The sequence below is a fragment of the Manacus vitellinus genome, unplaced genomic scaffold (assembly GCF_001715985.3).
Source record: "Manacus vitellinus isolate BGI_N305 unplaced genomic scaffold, ASM171598v3 scaffold_37_pilon, whole genome shotgun sequence".
NCBI classification, from domain to species: Eukaryota; Metazoa; Chordata; class Aves; order Passeriformes; family Pipridae; genus Manacus; species Manacus vitellinus.
The window spans coordinates 1,236,855-1,259,155 of record NW_021940517.1 but is presented as its reverse complement, the minus strand read 5'-3'; the positions used below and the strand labels follow the sequence as shown (position 1 = coordinate 1,259,155).

The 22,301-nt window shown below is 35.1% G+C and overlaps 1 protein-coding gene across 7 annotated transcripts in view; it reads right to left on the bottom strand.

Moving 5' to 3' along the window:
• QKI (QKI, KH domain containing RNA binding) overlaps window positions 1–20,522 on the bottom strand; it is a 153,444-nt gene extending 132,922 nt beyond the window's left edge. For 6 of the 7 annotated variants that reach the window (XR_003915963.1, XR_003915964.1, XM_029961596.1 and 3 more), the window contains exon 1: window positions 14,506–14,593. Coding sequence is in view for 5 of the 7 variants with exons in the window: in XM_029961596.1 (XP_029817456.1) it covers window positions 14,506–14,578 (73 nt within the window). In the remaining 2 variants the exon portion in view is untranslated. Of the gene's footprint in view, window positions 1–14,505; window positions 14,594–20,470 lie in introns of those variants that run through there. The other variant, XM_018077376.3, reaches the window with a different exon arrangement.
• Between the last annotated feature and the right edge of the window lie 1,779 nt (window positions 20,523–22,301).

Here is a 22,301-nt window from a genome sequence, read left to right as displayed (position 1 = left end):
ACCTGAGACTCGACAAGAAACAAAGCTTTTGCTTACAACATGGGAAACTCAGTCCATTCTCTCAAGCCCATTCCCCAGACCCACAGAAACTAACAGCAGCAGTTACACGGCTTTCTCAGGCTGGAATAAAGCTTGCCTATCCTATAAGATAGCTCAGTAAGAGAAACTTCATGGAAATGCAGCACATCCTCAGTAGGATAATCTTTTTGGACATTTAAAGTGCTCAAATGCAAACATGCGATCTATCTCATTTAAACCTAGGCAGCCTTCCAGAAAAAATGACAAAAGCACTCACTTTAGCAACCTCTCACAGAAAATTTTTCAGGAGTATTTTGTTTTAAAATACTAGGACTTTTTCCCCATGTTCATTCTTGAAAACTTTGTCACTGCTTTAACTGAAGCCTAAACTACACACTTGGCATGAGAAGCTTTAGGTAGTTCTGCAAATTTAATACAACACAAGAGGTCATTTAGTGGAATATGTAATGCAACCTAACCAAAAGCTGTATCAGAGCTATTTAAAATATATATGATAGCACCGCACATTCCTGAGATCATATCTGCAGCTTTGCATTACATAATTCATACACTTCTTCAGAAGCACACCCATACTCTGACTGACTGAAACAGGATTTCAATTTATGCACCAGAAATACTAGGATTAATGGTATCATATTAGCAGTATTTTTCAGTGTGACAGTGTTTGCTAGCCTGCTCACATAGTCACTATTTGAATTTTCTTTCATGGTTTATCTTGAGTATCTAAAGGAAAACCACCTCCTGCCAAAAAAACAAAACACCAAACAACCCACAGAAACATCCCTCCCTCCCTTTTCCCCCACCTCTTAAACCACCACCATGCTCTCCCCTATGCCAAGATGTATTTCAACTTTAAATACAGAGTATCAAAATGGAACCAAGATGAGGCCTCAACTACACACCAGCTTACACTACTGCTTATACTACTGCTTCCAACATTAATTGCCAGAACTATATTCTGCCTGAGCAGATGAACCACCACTCATAAAATCATAGCCATGCACGACTACTAATGGTACATAGCTACGGCTACATTACCAGAGGGGAAATAAAATTTTAACACATACTCTGTTGAGCAGGAGTGGAAAAGTCTCATTTTCTTTCTCCATTTAACATTCAAGACTTGTTTTCACAAACTTTGAGTACAAAAGCAATCCAAACCTGAAACAGCCTTTCAGGCTTTATTTTCTTCTACTTTCTGTCTCTTTCTAACTCTTTCACCCGCTCTCACATACTGGCTGCAGGGGGAAACAATCTTTTTTTAAAGTCATCTTAGAAGGATAAAGAAAAAAGCAAAGGCAAATAGGCAATCCCCTCCTGCCACTAGACCTGCAGAGCATCTGGTAAGAGCTTGACTGCTTTCAATTACATTGTGCTGAGGAAAAAAAAAAAAAAAAACCACAAAAAAACCCCAACAAACCAAAATGAAACCTGAACAAACAGAAAAAAATCCATAGAAGAGCACAGAAGAGCTTTTTGGAGTCCTCTATCCCTCACTGACACTAAAAACTCATTTCAATGTGATTTTCCTATAGAACATGGAACACTAAAGTGTTCTTTTTCAGTATCAAAAAGCACTCTAGGTAAAGTCTATAAAGCTCCATACAGTGTAGCAAAGAACTAGAAATACAACCAGTAACACTAGTTATAATTACTATTCAAAACAGCCTGGATGCATGCTGAATACATTTCAGCTTGACATGAAAAGTTTACATGAGGATATTCTATTAGTTTCCCTCACTAATGTGATTGGTATTGAATGAAAATATCTTAGTTGTTTTATTTTTTCCACTTTGAAAACCAGTAGCCTCAGTATCAACTACTATGATTACTCTAAAAATTAAAAAAAAAACCTAAAAAAACCAAAAAACATTGAACTGCAAATTGCAGCTGTGCGTTTTAACAGGAGACATGAATACTGGGAGCTTTGCACTCCATTTAGGTAAGTGGTTGGCATAATCCCCCAATTCCTCCTTAAGGAGCAAATTAAAAATCAATAAAAGTAACCACCACAACATCTCTGAGAATAACCTCTGTCACCTGCAACATCCCTCCTTTAGGTCACTAATAAAATTTAAGTGAAACATGGAGATATTGCTGACTGCATGATGAAGCATCTGGACTCACAACTACCAGTACTGGGAGGAGATCCTAAAATAAAGTTTTCAGTTGATATCAACATAGAAGTACATTCTGCAATGAAATTAAGAGACCTGTGTATTTAAGCAACCTGCTTTTAATATTTACTAAGACTTTCCCAAATTATTTCAAGACTGTGAACCCACATAGCTTGCATTGGAGACATTTATTAAAATTTACTTTGTTTCTGCATTTCAGTAAACTAACTTTTGTCCACTCAGAGAAATATCAGTAATTGGTAAAACTGAGAAGTAAATTCAGTTTCCTACATCTTTCCATTCATTTTCCATTCTTACAAGAAAAGCAACCAAAAGGCAACTCTAATTTTTACAGATTCACATCCCCACCTCAATAAACAAACAGTACTAATTAAACAATCTTTTCTTTCTTATTCTGCTCCTAACACAACTTTTACATCTGGTTAAGAACGTGAAAGATAAAAAAAGGTGAAGGAGGGGAAGATGTTTTTCTTCTTAAAAACATCTCAATGAAATACCAAGAACAAAACTGAACTTCCAAGATTTTCATAAAGATTTCTCAAAAGACACTACTTCTCAATTTAACTCATTTCAGCCCACTATCAGATGCACAGATCATTTCTTTAACTTGGGAATGACTAGATGCCCTACCTAAAAGTCTTCCTTAACGACAAATGCCTAGATATGTATTTACTAGAGACAAACTGAAAATAGAGCTTTACAAATTCAGTCAACAAAGCAAAACAGAATCTAAACTATGAATGGTAAGGCTTCAGTAAATGATACTTATGAAAGCTATTAAATGTTAGAATAGATTGAGACTCTTCAAGAGGACGGCAATACAAAATGTAGCAGATTAAACCCAATGCTATGAAGTAAATATGAAGTAAATACAAAGTAAATTAAGCAGGGGGAAAAAAGTGCTTTCTTACACACAGTGCTAAGGTTCAAGAGCAACAATTCAGAAAAAAGTCCACACCATTTTGAATAGCATAACAAAGACATTTAAAAAATAATTAATTTTAGGACCCCTAAAGAAATAGAATAGAAAACAAAAAAAACCCCAGAATATGGTTAAAATAAAACAAGGGTTACCATTACAGAGTAAGCATGCAGCACAGAACACACAAGTTTAAATAAATAAGAAAATCCAAAGGCACAGACGATCTTCATTGCAGTTTACAACAGCAAGATCTTCTGTACTACGCTCTGTAGAGAATCTCTCACCTTAATCAAAAGACAAAGCTCTTTCTGAAAGCTTATAACGTAAGTATCAATACAGGGAAGCAGAAAAATGAGGTGGAAGTAGGCAGTATAATATATATGGTTACAAGAACAGACCTAGAAAAACCTGTTTAGTGAAAAGATAAAGAAGACAAGATAGGATGAACAGCATAAAGAAAGTAAACCAAGACAATTTCCCTTATTTAAACTCAAGGTGAAAACCACACTGGATCAAATGAAGGCAGCAAAAGGAAACCCATTTTGATATAATACAGACAATACTGCCAAACTGCAAAAGTAACTTCATGCAACTGAAGCAGGTGAACAGCAACGTAATCATTGTTATTGGAAATAGACCATAAGAGTTCTTAAGTGCACCACACACAAAGAAATAGTGACAAGAAGCTAGAATACCCTCCGTTTCCTTGACAGGCATTTCCTCTGTGTTGATCAACACATAAAAACAAAAACCAGTAGGAAAAAATTAACTTGAAAAAAAATTGATTTACACCAGTGTTTGAAGATAACAGAGCATTAATCATACATTGTACTGAGAGTAAAATGTTACTACTGGTAGTTTTTGTTATGTCTTACCATCGGTTGTAACATGAGTTACAACTCATTTTTAAGAGGATATTAAATTCTTTTGGATTTTAGGGTTTATGTTTGTTTGTTTTTAATCCGAAACTTAGCAAAGGTGAATGGCAACAAGAAGGTTAAGTCTACACAGACATTGAACAGTGAAAATAAGGTTAATCATAACCAAATAGAAGAGGCAAAGAACAATCACAGTGAGCTGCTCTCTTTACAGAAAAAGAAAAGCATAGTTAAAAAGACACCACTCACCCCAGAAAAGAATTGCATACCTTGAGAAAGTTGTAAAACATAGATTAAAAAACTGACAATACAAGAAAGTTCACTACCCTGGAGGAAGGAGACTACATATCCCAAATTATACAACAAACTCCAGAAGAAATCAGAAACATGGACTATTACTCCAAAAAGTCAGGTTTGCTCTATCACTTCTTCCTTTGAAGGATAAGAGTTACTAACCTTAACAGCACAACGCTGTTAGAAAATGAAGTTCCTTAACATCTCTCACACCATCTCTGCCTCAGTAGGCCAATTCAAGTCATTAATTGAGCAAAAGACTTCCTACATTTTCTGGTTTGCTTGATTAGCTTTCTTCCAGGTTACTGAGCTGAAACAGATCACTAAAGAACTCACTGAATGCCACAATTAGAAGAGGGGAAGTAATGGGGACACCTTTCTAAACAAGAAACTACTTTTTGCATCATCAAACTACTGAATTAGTTCAAAACTATCCTTCATAACTTCTTTCCAAGGTGTACCAGTAACTAAAACAAAATGAGGTTGTACAGTTATTTTGAAGTAAACAGGTTGGATATAATCTCTTTTTCGGTTAACTCAGCAAACACATTCCAGTTTCAGCTCTATTCAAGACCCATACTCGGTCTTTCAGAAGGTAATAGAAACATAAGAACAGGAGTCAATGTTATATACCGGCAACCAGAGTTAGCTGGTATATCTTAACTTGTCCACCTGTGTTAAGAGTTCTAAGGAAAAGTTAGTCCCTCATACAAAGTGTGTCCAGTTACTGGGTTCATTTGAATCTACCACAGTCTTAGAACATTAATATAGCATAAAACAAGATTATAAATGCTACTGCACATTTCTAAAGCAAGCTGGGCCACATTTTTCCTAAGACTAGAAAATATAGAAATGTATACAGAAAATATATTCTATAGGAACTTCAATCTACATTTTCTATAGAAAAATAGAAATAATTCAATATGGCAAAAGACAGTCAAGAACTTGCCAACCACGCATTTTATTTTGCTACAAGTCTATGCTTTAAGCAAAGGAATATGGATGAATTACACATTAACTACAGATACGGTGTGTGGCAGACTTCCAATAACTACCAAAATAAGGCTCAGCTGTTTTCATCACACAGTGACTTAATAATCCTCATGTCTTCTGGTACTAAGAGTACTACCTATCAGGAAGCTTTACTTTACAAAAAAATAATAATAATTAAAAAATTAAAAATAGTAAAACCTATCGGAAAACGGTAACAGATTTGATTTTCTAAAGGGCATAACCAAATCAAGAACAAGAAATGAGCGCCTCTTCTTTCATATACTAACTGAAAAGATTCTTTATGTTGGCCAAGAAATCTGGCCATTTTTTACCTTAGGGATTATATAACCAAGAGAATCATTCTAATACAGACCATACTTCTCATGTCTTTTAAGAAGAGAAACTGGACCAATGAAATACTTGAAAGAATATACTTACCAGATGCCATGCCTGATGTCTTAATATTAAGTGTTCCTATTCTCTTCATATTAAAGTCAGTGATCAAATCCAATGCTATTCATTCTTCCACCTGAATGATGATCAGCTCTCAAGGCACCCAAAATGGCAGTGTTGTAGTGAGGACATTTGGTTAAGAGTTCAGTAAAAGTAGCTATTTCTAAAACAATTATCTGCAATTCTTTCTATGAACAGATGATAAGCATACCATCTTTTAGTAAGCTCTTAAAGTATATTTTGGGTTTTTTTTTAAATATAGCGTCCATCATATATGGGAATCATATTTGTACATTCGGTTCCCAGTTATCATACAGGAAGAACATCAGCATTTAGCACTACTAAATATAAGGGATTAAAATTCACTGAAGGGTAGCAGTACTAACAATTCTGAAAAATGCTGCGCCTCTATCAAAAATTATGTTAACATACTATTAGAGACTTCCAATGGGACTTCAAGACCAATTAAATTATTTATAGAACTGCTTCAATGCAAAGTCTTCAAATATGTGGATATGCGGGTTTTAAATGTCAAATCACGCTAGGGTTAAATGTGACACAAGGGGAAATCTGTGTTGCAATTAATTATGCACATTAGGTCCTACTTTATAATAGGAGCAAACATCAAGCTAATAAAGGAACAGATTTTTCCAAATTCCTTACTGCGTAAAGTTTAAGCACCAAGGTCTTTTTTTATTATTAAAAACAAACCAACAATGCAACACTGTAACCAGTTCTTAAATAAAGGAAGAATGACGTATCATCCATCTGAACTAAAGAGGCCAAGCAAATACCCTGCAATTCCTGTGTTCTCCTCAATGTCGAAATGGGTGGATAAATTTAAAGCCTGCTCTCTCAGGAGTTGCTTTATAGGCAATTTTCTCCCAGTATCAAGGTCTGCAATTTCCATTCGGCTGCCAGTTTGCGATTAAATTCATCACCTTTATTATAAAAATGTGCTGCACTCCACGGCCTGCTGCACAAGAATCGTAAGGAAGACATTTTTCACTGCTAACAGCAGCATCATTCCAAAGCAGCCATCACATCCATTCAGACATTAGCGCCTCCAATGTAATGCAAGGACCTATCGCTCACCTGGAAAAGCCCTAACAGCAGGTATAACTCAGGGGAAGTTCTTCACAGGTGGTACCTTTAGTTCAACTTTTTCAGTAAAAGCCACCATTACACCTCCCGCATTAAGTGTTTTTAAAAGTCAACAGTTTAAAAATAAGTATGTTGACATTAAACTTGCCTACTTGCATTAATCAAAACATTTCTAAGAATAAAATCAGTCCTCATATTGACTACACTTTCACATACACCTTCCACTCCTTACTAAAATACATTAAGTTACCTTGAAATACAAATATTTTTAAGTAAGCACTCTACATGATTTTTTTAATATACATTTTCTCTTCATAAAAAGTGTCTCTCTCTTTCCCACAAACTTTGTTTTCAGAATTACACTGATTTTTTTCCACACCTCCTCGCTAAAATCTTTGGGCAAGGCTGAAAAATACCCATAAAAAATACTGAATATTCCCTATCTCTTGATACAGAAGTCATAGGAACAATCACAATTCAAGTAAAATATGCTACATGTTTTAATGTTGTCCTCTGACAACTATCAAAGGAAAAGCCCTACCTTTATTTTGCTTCTTTTTTATAAACGCTAATTGAGCTAAGCGGGATGGAATATAAATTTTGTACCTTATAGACAAAAATATACTGCTGGAAAGACTGAGCAAAGTCACAGCTACAAACAGAAATAAGAGCTAACTGAAAGCCACATGCCAAATCTTTATGAAGCATGGGAGTTAAATTCATATTGGTTTAAGCTTCATTGAATAAAAGAATCTAAGTTACAGTAAAAAATAAAAGGTAATATGTAATAAGCAATTAAAAATATTAAGCCCTTAGTATTTCACCAAAAAAAGCACAAGAATGTAATTTTAGCATGCGAAAAAACTGTATCAGTCACACTGAGAGGTAATCAAATTGTATTAGAGGTAACCAATCTATATGCACAGCATGACAATGTCACATTACTTTATTTAAATTATTACTCTGCTATCTTAACCGGTAGTATTTTTCCAAAGGAGCATTTTTCACCATGTGTACCATTTTTCAAAAATATTTTGTTATCAGATAAGCAAACAGTATCTCATACAAAGTTCATGGGTCTCAACAGTCCAACTACCCTGTGATATCTTCTTAATTCATTTCACTTTATGTGGCCACGTAAAGTGAAGATAACATTCAAAGCAGCAGCAATGTTGTTCTGGCCAACTCTTACACATCTTTTGAATATATAAGAAAAACACGCTAAACCATCGCCAATATCTAACTGTCAAAATAAAAAAACCTAAGTAAATGATGGGCACATTTTTAAATTATTAAATTTTGCACAATTAAATTATTAAACCTTGCACAACTGAGATGTTTTGCTCTGTATCAGATGGGCCACATGAGGTTAAATGGAACTGCCATCTAGACTTCAGTGACTAATAAAAAGTACATATTGCATGGCATTAGCAGCACTGTAAATTAGAGAAATCATCTGAGAAGCCACTTGATAAACATGAACTTCAAAGTTAAACAACCAAAGGCTCTTTAGACCCATTTGTCTACAAAATTAACTTAAACTGCAACCAAAACTGCCAAACATTTGTTCACAGTGCAGAATAATACCAGAAACTTTCTTTTGGCAATAAAAAATGGCATCTTGTCACACTGTAACTAATTGGTTTCCACTGCAGTGCAGCATAGAAAAGATTTCAATTCAACTTTATTGAAAACAATAGCTTGGTATTTGCAAGCTGAAGTTCCGATTATTTCACAGCCCAGTGCATTTAACAATTGGCACATCAAGTTCCGGGACTATTAGATGAAATTATCAACTAGATAAGATAATGCAGCATCAGTGTTTACCTCTTGTCAGTATATCAAGAGCTGAGATCAGAGTTTTTCTAACTGAAACCATGATGAAAGAAGGGTTACTGTTTGGTCAGAATCTGTAGAATTAACTAAAATGGGGTTTATTATCAAGGAAGGTGCTCTGCAAGACACCAATAAATATCAGAAGACAGGCAACAAGCAGCACAAAAAAAATCCATGTGATTTTGTCTTATTATATCCATCATGTTCCATAACTAAATTTCAATATTGTATTTTAAGAGTAATGGATTTTTGGAGACTAAATATGAATTTTGTTTGCTGTCAAAAAATAAAAATCTGTTTATGCTACTTATTAAAACCAGTTTTATTTTTTAACAAAAATACTTCAAAATAAGGATTTATAATTCTGATATTTCTAAGATACATGAAAATGTTCTTCATTCATAAAGGGAAAATTTTCATTCATCAAAGTACATTAAAAACTGCCAGATACATAAACTAAAACAGTAGATTCTCCCCTCCTCCCCTTTGGCTTTACACTACAGCAATATGATGTATAACTTTCAATTACATCCATGAAAAAACATGATTTCTAATAATATTAAATCTTGTCCATAGAGACAACATTTATTACTGAGTAAGTACTACTATGAGAGAGGTATTAACAAATACCACTATGACAAAAGCAAAAAAGAGGGAAAGAGGGAGAGAGGACGGGAGACAGACTGTACTCGTGTCTATATACACACATGGTAGAAACAGACAGAGAATATTAAAACAAAACCAATATTTACTTTACCAGTCTGGTAGCCAAGATCTCTGCTACTTACATAATTAGAGTGTTGAAGATAAGTTTCTACAGAGTAGCTACAGAATCATAAATTTTCTCTTCAGCTGACAAACTTGAGCGAGTTTAAGAACAGCCTCTTTTAAAACACACTAGCCAGTTGAAAAACTGCAACCCACCACAGAAATTAAACATCCAATATTTAAACTGAATGCTAACTTAAAATCACATGTAATTTTTTAACAGAATTTTACAAGTTTCTAACACATACAGATTTGCATTACAGTAGTCCCATCTATCTCTTAAATCCACCAGGAACAACCTTATAAATTAAGACATTATATATTCAGGACTGAGTTAAGGAATGGATTTACTACATAAGCAAGATCTGCACCTCTACTGCCGTGTATTAAATGGGTTTAAATTCTTTTAAGTTCTCTTTTTTCCAAGTTCATTACATCAAACAACAGGCTCTATGAGCTCACAGAGCTGTCTCTTGGGGAAAAAAAACCCAAACAACAAATATTTCTTGAAATATTTACAGCTAAAGGTACTTGAGCATCTGGAACTTCCTTTAATATCCCTGTTGGTGAATAACAACAGCGTGGCTACTTTAATGGAATTAAAATTGAAAGGCAGAGATGCCCTCATAGATGGTTTAATAGTGAAATTATTTTATAATAATAGAATGCCAAAAAGAATTAAGTAGATTACATCTCTCACACCTACTTTTAGCAATTAACATAATATTCTGGAGTTCCAGTGTTGCAAACTGAACTCTATAGATATATATAATTAGATCCTCTACATTTCATCTGGGGAAAACATCACCATACTCACTAGTTCAGTAAATATATAACAGCAAGAAGTCCTAAAAAAAAGAAAAAATGCATACAGATGAAACAAGTTTCAATACACATAATGATGAACACAATTTTACTTTGTGATCTCCTTGAAGTTTCTTGTTTCAAATGTTTATTTCAGCCCACAGACAAGGACAATTGCTATAATAGAATGCCTTTACATCAGTGGTCTTCAACCTTTTTCACTTACATACTAACAAACAGTTCCCAAAAGAAGTGAAGGCTCAGTATAGCCTACTTAAACCTCCCAACAACAGACTTTCTTTTTCTTATTTGCGGCAACTCCTCATATGCAGTGGGTCTGCAAACAATAGATTGGAAAACACTATTCTGTTAACTCATAATGCTTTGCACTTAGCTCCATTAACTTTGCAAACAAAAAAAAGATGCTGTCTGCTTAGAGAGGAAGTGGTCTCAAAGGTCTCATATCAAACACTATTTTGTTTTCATGCAATATCAAAATACAACCCCTTCAGACACAGGTTTAGGAAAAAAAACACCTCCTTTATGTTACTTTTCGTGCCAAAGACTGCACAGTTTCAGTGACAGTGCTGCAAAATGAGATACACCTGCTTTGTACTTCTTTGCTACGTCAGAAAAGGTATGGGCAAGGAGTGGCTAAAGTAGTTCAATCTGACAAGCACAAGAAAAAATAGCATAGATTGTGTTGGAAAAAGACATTACACACAGAGGAAATCTTGATTAGATTGTACAAACACTAACTTCAACATGAAGTATCTCCATCTCTCTTACCCTAAGAAAATGTTCTGCCAAACAGATATTTCCAACTAGATGACAAGCTACTTCAGATCTCACACTGCAACACTTACAGATATCTTGATATCTTGCTGTTATTCTCCTTTCCTAAATAAAATGTAATGTATAATCTCATAATATTTGAGGGCTAACTAAATTATATTGTTTTTGCAAATGAGTAAAATTTTCTGAGCAAAAAGACATTTCAGTTCAAGGAAATGTATTCTGATTTTTCTGTTCCTTTCATATAATGATCCGTTCAATTTAGTCATTTTAAAACCAACATATAATACAATTTTTGTAGTTGCACAGTAATACGTTCTTAAAATGTACTGTCTCCTTTTTGTTAATTTTTTCATTATACCAATATTGACAGGTGTAATGTATTGCATCCATATTTGTGGCATTAAGTTTCATTAACTGACAGCCTAGAAATTATCCAATTTCATTGCTAGCAATATTCATTTCTTCACTTTCCATGGGGGGGGGAAGATAAAGTTTATAGCAGCATAAGCTGTGTTTCAACTACATCACATACTAGGAGAAATTACTAACTCATGACTAGACTAAGCAAAAAGCTCCTTAAATGTTATTGCTTTATTAGTATCCTGTCTTCTATCTGAAATTTAACACTAAGAGCACACAATAAAAGTTTGAAGAAAGAGAGATCAAAATATCCTTCTGATTATTCAGGAATGCATTTTAGTTATCAACAACCGCTCAAAACTTTAAGCCAAGAGGTTTAATCCAGAAAAACGTACTAAAGATGTAGTTTGATTTGTGCAGTAATTTATACTATAATATACCATTATACTATACTAGTTATGACTGCTCTATGACATACTGAAATGCTTGTCTTTGATACAGATTTCAGTACTGAATTCTGCTCAGGGTTCAGAAAGCCTGAACATACACGTTTAGTTACTTACAGTCAGTCAGCGGTCAGAAAAAAAAACCATACAAAGAGCCCCTACAAAGTAAAGAACTTGAACATTATTACTTTAAACTGTTCTTCATGTATGAACTGTTCAGCAATTTGATATAACAATGAGCAGTCAAAAACAACTTTAGTACAAACCATGCTAAATAAAAGGGATGAGAAAGACCTGTGCACATGATAAAAAACACTTAGTTATGCTATTAGGCTGATAGAAGAAAATCCCCCCTTTATTCCCAACTATTTTCTTTATCCTGGGGGGAAAAAATTAAAAATTAAAACTGAAAGTAACCAGTAACTGAAGTAACTGGAAGTAACTGAAAGCTATGAGATCTAAAAAAAAGCTAGCGGAGGACTTGAAGGAAAATTAAGTTCAGAATAAACTAAACCTGCCTTAAAGTTAATTTACCCAAATTTTAGTTGCCAAATAAGGTTGCTGAGACTGCAAACATCACGGGAAGTTCACCAGTCTCTCCGCAAAACATAACTCGCTTTTATCAGTCCTGAAGACTAACATAAATCTTTTTCAATGAATTACAAACCAGTTGTCCGTCTGTCATTTTAAGCTGTTGAATTTAGTAACCTTCTTAAATTGTAGAAGGGATATGTTTCTTTTCTACTCAGCCAAGCAGGAGAGTGCAGTCCCTCCTCACTTAATTGCCCAGCATACACCTGAATACCAACTGCCATCCCTCAACACCCCAGCACTGGCTGTAGCAGCTTTCTACTGCAGCATCCCTTTCTGTCCAATTCATCATCGTCAGCTTTCTTGCTGACACTCTTCAGAGCTGCCTTGCTGATGAATTGCTCTGTTATTCATCCTATGTTAATCCGAGGCTGATGCAAGAATATCTTTCTGAAGACACTTAACAGTATTAAAACTCAGCACTACCAAGTGCCCTCAGTGTGCATTAAACCTCCCATTTGGAACCAACAAGATTCCTCATGAATAGTTATGAATAAAATACAGTTACTAAATCAATAGGCATTAGGTTTATGTACCCCATTTCCTACAGACAAAGCTTCCACACAATCCCTTCCTTCTCTGGAAGTTACACCCAAATTATGAGAAATTAGAAATACTTCGATCCATGTAGAATTTAATTTCAATTAACCCTATAATTAAGTTGCTATAGAGAAGTTTTTTCCCTTCTCCTTCTCAAAATGGCAGTATATATCTTAAACACCACAGGTCTCAATAAAAGTTTTTCTTCAAGTCTGTAACCTTAGTAAGATTTTCTCAAGAAAGCCAGTTGTACCTTTTTTGTTTGTTTGTTTCTTCTAAGGTGGATTTGATTTTTAGGTTATGTTTTCTCAAGGCTTTGTTTCCATATAGGATTATACTAGTCTTGTCACAAAAATAAAATTTATCCTCAGAGAATCGGCAAAAACCATAGAAAGACATTTCAAAATGTGACTCAAATTTCTATAAACATGTTATTAAAACATCCAAACATAATTCTCTTCTGAAAGCAATTGCAGTCACTAATTTTATAGCTGAGAGGTACTGAAGTATCATTCTTTCTCTGAAGATGTTTTAATACACATATGATCAGCCTTCCTGATAAAATCTGGGTTCAAATTAAATTTCTGATCCCTAACATGTCATCTGTGCCCAGATTTTGTTCAAGTCTATTTGAGCACAAAGTTGACATAACTACATGAAAAGTGGGAACAAAATCTGTATAAGGAGTCTTGCTTCAGGTTGATTCAGAGGCAGTTATCAGATTTCCATAAAAGCCTCAAGTGATTTAAAGCAGCAGTAATTCACTTATAAACTCACTGTATATGAGCGTCTCTGACTATACTTATCTTTATAGATGATAAGATACTTAAGCAATTAAAGAACTATCAACAACTTGTCTCTACCAACATCTAACACACACCACTTTCTCACTGCACAGAATCTTCACAGCAAAAACATTCCATTTTAAACATGACAGCTGGGCCTATTACAGCATTTTAACCTTCAACTTTAACACACAAACCAACTGCTACGAGAACACTCTTGTCAATAGATTGTACGTGTAGTATTTAGGCAAAGTTATTTTGTAAGCGTGGGGCAGGGGGCTGACGACAGTGTGACAACTTTCTGAAAAAAACATCCCCATTGCTTTCTGCTGCAGGAGTACATCTCACGCTCCTTCAAAATCACTCAAACTGAAACTACCTAAAAGCAGTATGCACACACAAGCCACACTGCTCAAAAGCAAACAGCACCGAGTCAGAGCATTTTTTCCTTTTCTCCTCCTCACCGTTCCTGCAAAGATACCTAAGATACTCGACAGCAAAGAGAAGTTGATTTGGCTTGCTCTGCATCTAAAAATTGAAAACTACGCATTAACTTTTGATATAATTATTTGCAGGTTATTAGACTAAGCTGCATTAGGAAGAATGTTAACTGATTTGCTACTGCTTCGAAGTCTGATAAATAAATGGAAGCATTATGCAACATGAGCTGAACGTTTTAGTTTAGTGGCAATTTAAATACATGAACCAGAACATTAAGTTTGTATTAATACTTGTGCTAGCAGATCTGTTGCTTACTTTTTAAGATTTCAGGTGCATTCCATCTCGTAGACATTAATGAAGAAAATATACTGGAGCTAGGACAGGACATTTTGACCAACCAGTGGTTATGGAGACTTCTAAAACAATTCTTTAATCTGAATTAAAAAAAATACCAAGAAGGTTCATTATTTCAACAGCTAAAGGCTTTAAAGAATTCAGTGAAGTCTGACTTCCATCTAGTGTCAGCTAGTCTGAAAATAGTCACATCCTTAAAATTCTGAATGGACCAGATGCGCAATCAGTTGACATCAATTAGGAGTTTCAGACTTCTAAGTAAATGTTTAAGCAAATATACTTCACTCCCCAAGGCTCTGCTCTACATCTTCAGTATCGAGCAACCTCAGCCACTGTGCCAACACAACTACTCTGAGATCACATATGGGGAGTTAGATCACAGCTCTGATCTGTCTGAAAAGAAAGCCAACACCACATAAAAACAAACTCAAAAAACCCCTGACTAGTACAGAATATCAGCTGACCTTTTAAGCCCGAAACTGATCCACCAGATAAGGGTATAAAATACTGTATTATCTTCCCCTGCCCCTGCTCTGACATCAGCAGCTGTTCTGATGCGTTACTCCTTAGAATTACGTTCCCAGCAAAGTAACAAGATTTTAATTGTTTGTCACACTGGGATGTTTTTCCTTTTCGAGGTCTTAAAGCAGCATAAACATTTATACAGTTATATACCACTGAAGTGTTAATTGCTCCAACTATTAATACCCTCAGACTTCAGTAAGTTATCATGCAAATTGCTTCATGGCTTATCCCCTTGGTCCTGAGGACCTTTCCCCCTGGACACTTCCTAGAGTACTGCAATTATAGTACGAAGTATCAAAAACTTCCTCTGGTACACCCTGTGCTGGAACCACAGAAAATTTTCCCTACTACAGTATGGTGTAAAGTACAACAATTCAAGTGCAGCTGCAAAACAGTCAAAAATATTTTTTAAAGCGATTAAAAAAATTGACTTCCAGTGTGCTACTCAACTATACACCACCAAAAACATTAAAGCATATTAATAGCTACCTATCGGCATTTCCCTTCAAGAGAATGATTTTTTTTGCACTGAACTGAAAAGCAGAATTTACTATTTGACACCAAGTATAAAAAAAATCAATTCTCAAATGAAAAGTAACTGAAAATGTATTTTCAACTTCTACTCAATATTTTAAGTCAGAGAATAAAATAAATAAAAAAACCTATTAGCATTACCACACTTTTTCTGACCACTAACACCTGCTAAAATAACTGCAGGGATCAAAAAAGCTGCAACTTCTAGTGTTGGACTCAGACAACAGGTTTAAGTAACACAACTACACTTTAACTTGAACTGTCTTCTTGTTCTCAGACACACAGCTAGCCTGCAAAATACACCTTTTTAATGGAAGCAAGAATAACACACTGGAGGCGCAGCTCTACTAATGAAGTCACATCTGTTTTCCTCATTCAAGCATAAATTGTCTCAAAAATCTAAGCTCTTCTATTAAAAAGCTAACTCCACTTCTGTTAAACATTTCCAAGAAAAACAACCAAAAGAAACACAAATCCGGACATTACTTTAACTGCATTGTACAAGGTTACACAGAATAATTTCTGAAGTCAAAAGTAGAAATGTAACATTGCCCAACTTTCAGCAACCCCACTCTTTGTCTTATCAAAGGTAAATAATAAGATATCATAAATAATATGATATGTCTTATCATATTATAAAAATTACACCTCTCATCTGTTTCAGGATTCAAACAGTAGTACCAACATCCCTCACAGACACAGATCTTCCTGCTACCAACCCACAGATGTAACTTGTGTGGCACTACTGAACTAGCCAACTGCATTAAGCATAATGGGATTAAAAACACCAGCAGTTTTACTGTTCCTACTAGTTTTCTTAGCACTGGGCTATTAAAATTCAATAAACTGTCAGAATCAAGAGAAGATTTTCATACTATGCATTATGATTAAAATCAATACAGAAAAATTCACATAGCCTGAATGAGAAGTTGTGAGTTATGTTTCAATAAAGGCAAGGGTCAGTGAGTGAGGGCATTGTGTTATTTCACAGCTTTCCGGGCAAGGTATTTCTCTTGTCTCCCTCCCACTCCCACCCCCCAACATTCCATATAAGCAGTCAAATATAAACCATCGGTTTCCATGGCAGATTCCTGCTGTACTTCAATCAGCCTGAGTTGTCAGGACGGCCTGATAATTAACATTATCACAGGTCTATCCTGCCAGCCATGGAATATATACCAGATCAGCATCTAATAATACATCTAATTAACAGGATACCTGCATCAGTATGCATTCTCAAAAAAGGAGAAGACTTTATGGTTACAAACAGCAATTAAAAGACAATTCAAATGTACTTGCTTTTCTAACGAAGTCTACACAAATTCAAATCATTGTAAGCATCCCATTTCTGACTAGGCATTGTTCACTGTACTCAGAGTAAAAAAGTTTGAGTTTAAGAATGATTTAAAAAAAAGTTACTAACCTAGAAAAGTAACCATCCATTTCATATCTAGCCTTCTCTTCACACCCAAAGCACTCACCAGACACCAGTAACTTTTTTCTATCTTTTAATGCATGCAAACTTCATTTTCATATTTAGGACATTCTAAGTACTCTCCTAAAATCAAGTTTTCTCAGTTGTTGGTGGTTGGTTTGGGGGTTTTTTTTCAGACTCTAATATTAACCAACACACCTTCGTCTTTTTCTTTTATGAAAGCATTATGAAAGCATCTCTTGCCACTCCCTAATCAGCACTTGGTCAGTTGTTTCTAGCCATAGCAAGAGATTTTTATAAAACACTTGTTATTTTAGAAACTATTGCACTTAATTTCAGATGAGGAAAATGCAATTCTATTCCAACCTTAAGGAACAAGTAGCATTAAACAAAAATTGTCAATTCAAACAGGTCTTTCCCAATTTAACATGTAAGTCAGCAGCTCTTGTACATAATCAAGTCTACTATGGTTACCCTTACTTAAAAAAACATCTGATGACAGACATTTTAATAATCAATTATTAGTAAGCAACTGTGAACAAACCGCTTTCAAAATATGAGCTTAAAATAACTGCTTTACTAACTTAAAACTCGTATCAGTCAAAAAAATACCCCTTTTAAGTTACACACCGGGTGACTATAAATGCTGCAGATACAGATCCAAAAATAACTTTTTTAAAAAAGAACTGAACTGTTGCTGGGGGAGGGAAGTTTTAAATATTTTTCCACAAGTGAAAAAAAAAAAAAAAGAAAGAAAAACCCACACTTTTTCTAAAGTGCAATGGAGCTTTTGGTGTGATAAGAGGCTGTGCCAAGGTATTAAAAAAAAAACACAACAAAAACCACCAAACAACAAAACAAATACCACACCTCAGAACAGCTCTTATAAAGTTTTTGAACACAAGTTCTCTAAGTTTTACAACCTTGTTATTACAAGACAATCATAAACCAGAAAAACACCTCAGACCATTAAGTTTTAGAGGTGATTAAAGAACCAATCAAAAGAGCACTAGTGATAAACAGCACACACAATACTTAGTGTTACTGTAGCATGCTGTTTTGACAATTTTAACATTAAAACACAAACTTTAAAAATCAGTCTGAGACTCTCTGGGCAAACACCTATCATAAGGCCTTTATCCTAAAGAATATTCACTTTCTAAATCTGCAGTAAGAGGCAGGGTTTTTAAATTAAATAATAGGGTTTTACTGCAAGATCTGGAAAACTGAAATACTGAAAAACTGACATGCTAATGTGGTCAATGCCCCTCCATCAAACCTGACAGGTCAGCAAAACCCAAGCTAAGCACAGGCTACATTTACATAATCACAAACAATAAGGTCATGTACAAAAGTAACTAGATAACTTCTCAGCGAGAACTCAGTTCCAGCACCGGAATACAGTTCTTCAGCCCTAACTCAAACAGATGTTTTGGTTAATACAATGAGACTGGCACAAAAACTGCAGTTTTGGGCACTGGGCTCTGCAAATTCACATGCACTTTTCTAAGTAAGCAAATTAAACAGAGAGAGCAACATCCAAGAAAAATTTATCCTCATATTGCCTACCTAGACGATTTTACAGATAGCTTTGTTATAACTATTAGTCAGAAAGAGGCAGCCTAAATTAGATTTATCTCAAATAGACAGATGCATGGTTTAATTTACATTTAAAGGTAGACACACTTTTAAGTCACCTTCAGTACAGTTTTAATGGGAAGACGTAAGTTTCTGACGTATAGTTTACCAAAGAAAAATGAATTCTTGATGAAATCCACTTCAATATGTTTTTAAAAGCAGTTCAGACCACAGGTCTGAGCCATGTACATTCCGATCAGGTGCAGCAGTCTAGTCACTTACAGGCTGAAGAAAACAAAGCAAAAGTTTAAGAATTATACTACTCAGATCTCGGTTAACAGTTTAGGCATATTTCTTCATAATTTACTGAAAGAATACAACCAAAGTACCTCATTAATTTCAATACATCAGAGTGCTATGGAGGAGTTTGAAATGTCCAATTTAATTTTTAAAAACTACTGCAAGAAAACAGGAACAACTCTATTCATTGCCCACAAAGGGGAGCATTAAAATATACAGGTTGTCAGAAAAAACGATGCAGGTTAAAATCATAAAAGTTAGTATCTGAGAAGCCTAGGCACCCAAAAAAAAAAAAAATCAGGTCACATTTGATGGTGCAAACAATTACAGGAAATACAGCCTATTCCACATTCAGGAAGAGCCCTCTCTTCCCACAGGTTTGCACTACTCTGATAAAAACAATTCAGCTTCCTAGTTATTATGATGTGCACTTTAAACATCCTCGTTAATCCACAAAAGCCTTATTTACACATAAGAAGTTGAAAGCACACATATGGAAAAATAACTGTAATCCAAACAAAACTGTAGCATTCATATTTTATTATAAAGTAGTTCTTTTTTCAAAAAAAGTTTCCTCCATATACCTCTTACATTTAAGCTGATTTTCAAAACTAAATGCCATAAAGCAGAGACCATCTACTAAGTTAAGCGCTAAAATTTTCAAAGATCAAAAACTAGGATAGAGATCAGAAAGGAAAATGTGTTTTGGATAATGCACACAGCACATAAATGGCCCAAAAAAAGGAGATGTACATTCTGTAACCTAACCAGATTAGATGTACTGCTCACCTAAACAGACCGGTCCATTTTTCTCTCTTCCTGTATACAATTCCAAGAAGTAATGACAAGTCCATTTCAGTTTTGTTTTTAAATACTGACATGCGACAATAAATAAATAATAATAATGAAAAAAACCCTAGAATTCTAATAGGGAAAGCAATCCCATGTTTTATTTGTTTGAATTCTTAGGGTTGTGACTTTATTTCTTCAATTTGATCAGCACACAATATAAAAGACAATGGCTGATCATAATATTATTCTTCTCAAACATAAACAAAACCTTCAGGAAAATGATTGTATAGTAACTAAAAAAAAAACCCCACCTACATAAAACACTAAACAATAAATAGAAGAAGGAAATGAAATTTCAGGGCAGAGGGTACAAAGAGGGAATGTGAACCCTGTAACCTTGTTTTTAGATTATATATATATATCTCTACATAGACACACACTTGCCCCAAATACTTGGTATTCTCAAAGGTGCCAGGAAACAACTGATGAAACTATTAAATAATACACTTTTAAGAAAGTGCTCTAAATCTTGCAGACTGTTTTAGCAAACCTATAATTTGCTATTGCTAAGCCCTTCTGCTGGAGAATGTCAGTGTAGCATACAGTTCAAGACATTTAACACAGTCCCTCCTCTGAGAACCAGGATAAGCGTTTCACCCGAAAACAACCAACTTCTCAACTGTTAATTGCTATGACCTACTCCACCTCTGTAATACTGCCTGTAAGCACCCAATATATGTAAGCCCATGCAAATACCGATACCTGCACAAATCCACAAGCATTTTGTCATTTTTGGCATCTTCTAACAGATCTGTTAATTTCCCTGCCCCAGTCAGCACTGGTGCTCAGAGGCTGGCCTCACGCATCAGAAAAAAAAAATAACTGGCGCCCCTTAGTGTTCACATTTTGAAGTCATGAAGCAATTTAGTAGATTTGCATGAAACATTTTTTTCAACATTCCAAAAAGTTTTCTGCCTCCACAATACTTCCACACAATTGCCAACGTAAACAGGAAAAGCAGAAAAGCTTAAAGGGATAGCAGTCTTCTTCCAGAGACTATTCAGAAACACAGATTGTATTTTATTTATTTTTCTTTTGAAGAAGAGTGTGACGAACAGTTCCAACACAGTCCTTAAACTTTTTCAGCAATAGTCTTGAGAGCCCTCATTTTGAAACTCCAATACTCGACAAACAGGCTTCCAGAGTTTTCAATGTTTCAAAATATATGACAAGACGTAAGTACTTCAGACAATCCTTTTTCAGTGTCCTTTTTGCATTGGGAAATGTTTTTCCTTCCTTTTGTTCTCTGGGGAAAAAGAAAAAAAAAGGCTCCGGGCCTCCTCTGGCCAAACACATTAAGTTGAAGAGATTCAGGAATTTAAAAATCCAGTATCAAGCCTCTAGAAGGCTCATTTGTGCTATAAAGGAATCTTCTCAGTCGAGTTTCTTCTTGATGTTTATTGTAAGTCTAACTATTCTGAGGAGGTTGTTTGCTGTGGTGACCAAGAACATATGTCTTAAATAGTTTTACTTTTCATGTCCGCATTTGCTCCAATATAAATTCAAACTCCTCCAAGAGTCTTGAAAATAAAAATAGAATCTCCCATTACATTGCTTCCCACAGTCCATATTTTGGTATTCTCCACCAGGTTTGTGGTTTGTTTTTTTTTTTAATTCCTCTATCATTTCTTTCAGAAGGTAGCATTTTCTCGATACGCTATTTTTGTGTTGTACTACAGTCACTATCTCATTTTTACAGTCTTTGGAGAGGGTGGGGAGTTGTTCTACCAAATATAACCAGTTCTTTCATCTTCAGAGGTCAACAACTTCCCAAACTTCTTTTAGCGAGGAAGAATACGTCCGCAAACAAGAATCCTAACTCCAAATCTTAAAAATCAGTATTTCACACTAAGAATCCCAACAAGTTAAAACTGTATAAATAATTTATGGCCTCATCGTACTCTACAAAGCTATCATATACGATTAAACGAACAGGTCCAACCCTCCAGAAAGCCTAGGTTTAAAGTTGTAAGAAAGGAAACGCCTTTGACAAGAAAAACAAACCTGTGAACCCGAGTATAAGGTGAATTTAAAATACTAAGAACAAGTGTATCACCTTATTTTTAACACAGTGGGTCTGCTACTGCAGTGGGAAAACGTATGGGATACAGTTAAGTTCCCAACACGTATTTTTCTATTTCTAAAATTTGATTATTTATATGTAAAAGCTTAACCTTAAAGAAATTTATTTAGGGAAAAAATGGGGGGATGCGGGGGGAGCCCTCGCCTCGCGGCAGGAGCGGGTGCGGGGTTGGGGTGGACGTTTGGCAGGAGTAGACTAGGCAATTTCGTAACCCTTTTTTCCCTTCACTAAAGTCACACGTAGGAGTCTTTAAAGTTAAGTTTCTTTAAAAGGTAAGGGTAGCTGAAAGAAGAATTTACTCGCTTCCCTCGCAATATAGGAAAACCGTAATTAGTTTGTGGCCAGTTCGGGGTGGGGTAGATCTGGAGCTGAAGAAAGAGCTCAGTCCCCCTCCGCCTTAGTCATTCAAGTCCAAGCAGCTTCCAGAAGAGCCAAATCTCGAAACCAAAC